Source organism: Alligator sinensis, unplaced genomic scaffold, assembly GCF_000455745.1.
Source record: "Alligator sinensis unplaced genomic scaffold, ASM45574v1 scaffold107_1, whole genome shotgun sequence".
Lineage (NCBI taxonomy): Eukaryota > Metazoa > Chordata > Crocodylia > Alligatoridae > Alligator > Alligator sinensis.
Genome location: NW_005843041.1, coordinates 348348 through 354722, shown reverse-complemented (window position 1 = coordinate 354722; position 6375 = coordinate 348348). Strand labels below are relative to the sequence as shown.

At 60.5% G+C, this 6375-nt stretch overlaps 2 protein-coding genes across 2 annotated transcripts in view; one reads left to right on the top strand and one right to left on the bottom strand.

The window, feature by feature from the left end:
- The window catches only part of PAF1 (PAF1 homolog, Paf1/RNA polymerase II complex component), a 7890-nt gene extending 7661 nt beyond the window's left edge, over positions 1-229 (bottom strand). The window contains exon 1 of the mRNA XM_014526420.2: positions 176-229. Within this exon, the coding sequence (XP_014381906.1) occupies positions 176-229 (54 nt within the window). The remainder of the gene's footprint in view (positions 1-175) is intronic.
- Positions 230-1891: 1662 nt separating this feature from the next.
- MED29 (mediator complex subunit 29) lies at positions 1892-4367 on the top strand. The gene is made up of 3 exons (XM_014526424.2): positions 1892-2251; positions 2781-2865; positions 3222-4367. Exons 1-3 carry the CDS (start codon positions 2199-2201, stop codon positions 3447-3449), a joined length of 366 nt encoding a protein of 121 aa, XP_014381910.1. The 5' UTR covers positions 1892-2198; the 3' UTR covers positions 3450-4367.
- Positions 4368-6375: the final 2008 nt, after the last annotated feature.

The following is a 6375-nucleotide window of genomic DNA, read 5'->3' as shown; positions in this document are numbered from 1 at the left end:
GTTGAGTCTGCAGAAGGGAAAGGGGGTGGGGGGGGTTGAATAGCAGCCTTCACCTCCCTGCAGGGGGGCTGCAAAGTAAAATGTTCTCAGTGGGGGCAGACGACAGGACAAGGAGCAATGGGCTCCGGCTGCAGAAAGGAAAGTTGAGGCCGGAGGTTAGGAAGAAGTCCCTCACTCTGAGGGCGGCGAAGCGCTGGGGCAGGCCACGCGGGGGTGGTGCAGTCTCCATCCGCCCCGGTACAAAGCCGTGGCTGGGGTGATGCAGTTGGGGCTGGTCCTGCTTGGAGGAGTGGTGACCTCTGGAAGTCCCTTCCCGTGCTCTTTGTCTAGGATTCGAGGATGACACAACACGACACGACACAACCCATGCGTAAAAAAGAAAACAGAAACTTTGCTGCCGTGTTTACTTGAATCCAAGACCAGGGGTTTCCCCCCCCAGTTGACATGGAGGGGGAAGCACCTCGTCTTAGATTTGCACACAAAGCAGAGGGGGAGCCCGGCTCTGACGCTGGCCCTCGGCCCCGGTCAGGGCTGGACTCGGACCCACAGCAGTCTCCTCCCCACACACCTTGCCCCCTGCAGTTTGTGCCCCCTTCCCTCCTCTTTACTGTCAGGAGCAGCTCAGCGCCAGCTCTCCTGGGCACGGAGCACGTGGAAACACCATCCCCTGCCTGCCCGTCAGCAGCGCCGGCACTGCCGCGTGGCCCTGCAAGGGCCGTGCTCCCACCTCTGGGGAGGGACCAGAGTCCCAGCAGCGTCTAAAGCAGGGGCAGAGGCAGAGACTGCTGGGGGGAGGCTGGGGGCGAGGGGTGAAGAAGGGGGGACAAAGGTTAAGGGGGCTGCCTGGCCCCCTCCAGCCAGTCGCTGCAGCGGGGGCTGGGGCGGCAAACTGAAGCCTGCCCTCCAGTAATTAGATTGCGTACCTGGAAAATTATAACAAGTATATACATTTTCCATATTGAGAATGTAACGATGGGGGCGGCTTGTCTTAGATTCAGGGTCGACGTAGATTCGAGTCAGTGGGGGCCGTACGCCAGTGGCCTAGGGCCGTGGATCAGAGTCTGAGGTGGGCGCGAAAGCCGACCTAAAATAGCCATGCGCTATATTCCGCCGGGTGGAAGGAAAACACGACGTCCGAGCCAAAAATAATCGCCAGATGCTGCTTCCTTCGCGCCGCTGTGGGTCGAATCAACGGACGTCTCTTCTTTCCGACTCAGGAAACAGCCTCTACCCGTCGCCCAAAGCGGTTTCCACACCTGAGCTCACGCTTTTAGCGAGCGCTGGTTGCTCGGGGGGGCTGGGCGGGTTTCCAACCTGCCTCCGTCCAGGTTGCTTGGTTGCGGGGTGCTGACAGCAGCAGCTGCCCCCCCCCTCCAGACTGTGACGTGAGCGTGCGATGGGTGGCCGGAAGCGTGTCTCGGCGCATGTGGCTGGTCAGCCCGGCCCAGGCTGGGACACTTGCTATGGAAGGTTCCCCGCGTTGGTGGTCACGACACCCCCGCTCCGTGCCCACATTTTCTCCCTCTTGGCCAGGCCCTTCCAAGGCCGGGCGCCCAGAGCTCGGTCTGCTCATTTCGGGCTTTACTGGCTGTCCTCCCTCATGGAACGGGAGCATCTTCCACTTCTTTTCTCCAAGCATGGCTCTTCCCTCGTTCCTCTCTCCTTCCTGACTCCAAACAAGCGCTTTCACTCCCCGCGCTGCCTATCCGGCTGTCCCACGGTCTCCCGAGGTCCTTGGTTTTGCTGTATCCCAGTGCTGCCGCAGCCCAGCTTGGGAGTTAAAAACAGCCTGCGGAATAGCTGCTCCTGGTACCGGTGCTCCTAACCAGCAGCAGAATTGCACAGCAGCTTAATTGGGGGGGGGCAGGGGGTGGGAAAAGAGAGAGGGTCCTTAACACTCCTGGAAGACACTCTGGCTGCTGCCTGAATAGAAATGCCACGGCCTTTGCCAGAGGGTTGGTTTTCGACTTTGGATGGGCCAAGATTTTGGGGATCCACCCCAGGCGTGGTTGTTTCAGAAGGTGCCGGGCTAGGGAAATTTGGTCTTGTGCCTCAGTTTCCCCCCGGGTAAAAGCAGTGGTCTGATCACAGTGGTAGCCGTGCGTGATAGCAGCTCTGTGGTAAGCCCCCGAGACCCCCTGGCTTTGCCCGGAGGAGGGGCGCCGGGTCTCTGACTCTCCGTCTCTCCCCAGAACCTGATGAAAGTGGCGGCCCAGAACCTGGTGCAGAACTCGAACATCGACAATGGGCAGTGAGTGTCCCCCCGTGGTGAGCCGAGGGGTGGGGGGGTGCTTTTCCTAGCCCTGGGGCCAGATGGATGTCACCCAGAGCCCCGTGCCCTGCTTCTCCAGTGGCATAGGGTTCCCCATGGTGTAAATCAGGAGCAGCTCCATGGAGAACACCCCCCCCCCCAATGCACACTGATGTCAGTCAGGGTGGGAGGTGAGCTGCTTAGGGAATGCCCATATGTACAGTGCCTGGCACCCCGGGCTCCCAGTCCTGCCCAGTGGGGGATGAAGTGATTGATGGGGACTTTATCCCTCCCCCTCATTTGCACCCCCTCTTTGAGACCAGGCTGGGCGGGAGGGGAGGGGTCTGGTGTATAAATCTCCCCCACCCCTGGGGTCACCCTCCCTCCTAGCGTAAATATGGGAGCATCCGGTCTGATTGCGGAGGGGGTTCTGCCACAGTCCAGTCCTGTTCTTCCCGCTCCTTAATTCTGGGGGGGATTGCTGGATCCCCGCCCGCATTAGGACCCCTCCCCAATTTCTCTCGCCCAGGAAGAGCAATGATGGCCTAGTGCAGCGCTTCGACAAGAGCCTGGAGGAGTTCTACGCCCTGTGCGACCAGCTGGAGCTGTCTCTGGTGAGCCTTCGGTCCAGCCCCCCCCCACTGCGCATGGCCCTGCACATTGTTGGAGGGGGCGGGGGGGCGGTATCCAAGGTGGGGAGGTGGCGGGTTCACAGCCAGCCCCGGGATCTGGCTGCCACTCCAGGCTCGAAGAATCAGCCCCCAACAGGGGTGACAGGCCTGGTGTCGGGTCCCGGATGCCCCTCGATGGCTGTTGGGCACCCAGCAGGGCCCCAGAGTGAGGGCTTTTAGGGGCACAAGCAGAGCCAGGAGCTCTCCTCCGTGGCGGGGGGTAACAGCAGGGGTAGGGGATGGCATGCTGTTGGCACAACACCCTGCCCCTGGGCTGATGGCTCCGCCCCTCCCACCAGCGCCTGGCCTACGAGTGCCTTTCCCAGAGCTTCGACAGTGCCAAGCACTCGCCCACGCTGGTGCCCACAGCCACCAAGCCGGACGCGGTGCAGGCCGAGAGCTTGCCCTACACCCAGTACCTGAGCATGATCAAGGCCCAGATCTCGTGTGCCAAGGACATCCACAACGCCCTCCTCGAGTGCTCCAACAAGATCACCGGCAAGGCGCCCGCCCAGCCCGGCCCGTAGCCAGGGACGGGACCCTCCCGCAGCCTCGGCCTCGCTGGCGTAACCCCCTCGCAGTGCCGCGGCCGTGGTCCGAGTGCCCCTCCAACGTGGTGGGGTTTCCAGGGACCCAGTGCCTCATGCTGGATCATTTCCCAGCATGATCCCCGAGCTGTCTGCCTGGGCCTGATTTGCCACCACCTGGTCACTGTCGATTTTCCACCCCCCCATCATCAAGCAGGTGTCAGCCCCCCAGGACACCTCTGAACCCCTCCTCTGGGAACAGATGTTGGGGCTCTAGAGACGGCAGCAGTGGGGGAAAAACAGGACAAGCTGTGCTGACACGGCCCTCGTGCGACGGGGGCAGCTCACGTGAACAGAGACGCTGACAAGCGAGGAAACACCGCGCGTGGCGACGAGCACCAGACCTCGTGCAGAGGGAGACCAGGGACAGCTACAACTGGGAGGAAAAGCCGCCTGGATCTGGTTGGTTTTCTCATCCGCTCGTGCAACCGGGAGGCTCCTCGTGTGACGGGCACCGGCCCTCGTGCGAAGGGAGAATGGGGGCACCAGGAATTGGGGATCCAGATGGTTTCGCTTCCAGTTTGTCCTCAGTTTCCCCCTCCTCTGCACCAGCTGCTGTGCTTGGAGCTGCACGTGGGGGAGATTGGACGTGTGGTCCTCACTCCCCTCGCCTGCTCTCTGCCAGGTTTGTCTCTCCTAAGATACTTTCTGTTCAGCCCAAAGTGGCTCCAGCCGGGACCCCCAACCCTGCAGCCCCCATCGGACTGGCGCCAGGGTCATTGGGGCGGCCTCCAGCCCCCTCGCACGGGGAGCTGTGGCCATGCCTTGACCCCCATGAGTCAGACCCAGCCGCGGCCTCTTGCTGCTCTGTGCTAATAAAGCCTGCTTGGGGGGACCTGGCCGGCTCCCAAACCCCTTGGTCCTCCATGTCCTGTGCTGTAACTTGTAGCTGCTCTGTGGAAAGAGGGGGATGCTGGGAGTTGTGTTCACTGCCCCCCCCCTCCCCCCCCGGCACTGGCTGCTGGTCTCGAGCATTGAGGCCTGGGGAGAAGCACTGTGTGCACACATACACCCTGGTGTACATACAGATACCCCATATATGAACATGCACCCTGGTGTATGCACACCTATAACGGGTGAGTATGTATATGCGCTGACCTCCCCCTATTGGTGTAGGTGCATTCACTTGTATGTAGAACTCCCCCTATACAGGCACAGACCTACACGCACAACATGCATACGCCCCTGTACATGACATGCACATACGTGCAAGCACACCCACTCACATGCAGAGGTTCCTGTATACAGACCTATGCATACATTATATACGCACACCCCTGTTCATGGACGCACCTGTGTGTATGTATATATGTGTATACACACACACACCTGTTTATATAATGTATATATCCACCACCCCCTTAACTACAGAACTCCCCACATACAAACAGACTTACACCCCCCATACACACAGATATACCCACTTGTGTACAGCGCTCCCCCTATACAGACACAGACCTACACACGCTGTAGGTATAGACCCTTACACGCAGGGTTGTGTCTGCATATGTATATGCGCGTGTATGCACATATACTAATACGTACGTATGTATGTAGTGTGTGTACGTGTGTACATATGTACATATATGTAGATATGTATGTATACATATGTATGTGTATACGCATACAGAGCCACCTACCTATATGCAGATGTGCCTATACACATAGAACCCCCTATATACAGACACCCACACATATATAGACACAGAGATGCTCCCTATACGTAGACACATGCACACATTTGTATATAGCCCCCCACCCCATATGCAGACCTTGTATATTTGGTACCGCCCCACTATACGGGCACCCCATCCCCATACAGGGGGTACCCCTGGCTCCAGCCCTCCCGAGCCAGGCTCCAGGAGGTGCTGGCACCCTCGGACCCAGGCAGTGGGTTGGGGGCATCCAAAGTGGTGGGGGGGGGGGGGCAGTTTCAGGGGTGAGCAGGGCCCTGTAGCTTCTGCCCCCCTTGGGCTGGACTGAACTGGGCTGGGCTGGGAAAGCAGCGAGGCCCAGTATACACTGCCGGGTGCCAGGGGTCACCCCACCTCCACCAGTCCAGACACCTGGATTCCTCCCTGGCCCCCCAGGCGAGGAGCACTGTTGTACAGCCCCTGGCACGGGGCCACAGCACAGACCTGTCTTAGGCGGCACCCTGACAATTTGGGGAGTAGGGGAGAGCCTGAACACCTGGGATCCATCCAGCCCCGCCGCAGTTTCCTGGTTCTCCCTTAGGCTAGGCCCTGCGGGCTGGGGGGTGCGTGCTTCTGTCCCCTGCTGGGAGGTTGGGGGGGGGGTCTTTATGCTGGCCCCCCGCAGCAAAGGGCTGGGCGGAGGGGACTGTAGTGCCAGCCAGGAGGAGGCGAGTTCAAATCCCACCTGGGCTGGGGCCAAGGGAACATCCAGTTCTCCAGGTGGTTGCATCACCACAGAATTTCTGCCGCTTCCTGCCCCGGCTGGGCCCGTTTCCACGCCAGGGAAACCACCCCGGGCAGGCGGGGACTGGGGAGGAGGGAGGCTTGACCCCCTGCCCGGCCAGGAACAGCCTGTTCCCAGCTGCTTTGTTCCCCCCCCAGCCCGAAGCTCTTGGAAAAAGGGGGTGTCTGCCAAGTGATGGCAGCAGGGAAGAATGCTCCCCTCCCCGTCACGCACACACACACACACACACACAAGAAAGGGGCCCGATTCTGGGTGGATCTGCATGCAGGGCGGGGTCCTTGTATGGGGGGAAGGGACCACGGTTTGGCCCTGATTGGGGTGTAAATCTGGAGGGCTCAAGCCACGCTCCAGGCCGGCAAGAGTGGGGAAACAGGCACCCGGGGAGAGGGGCCCAGCAGGGAAACGGGACCCAGGTGTCCGGGTGCTG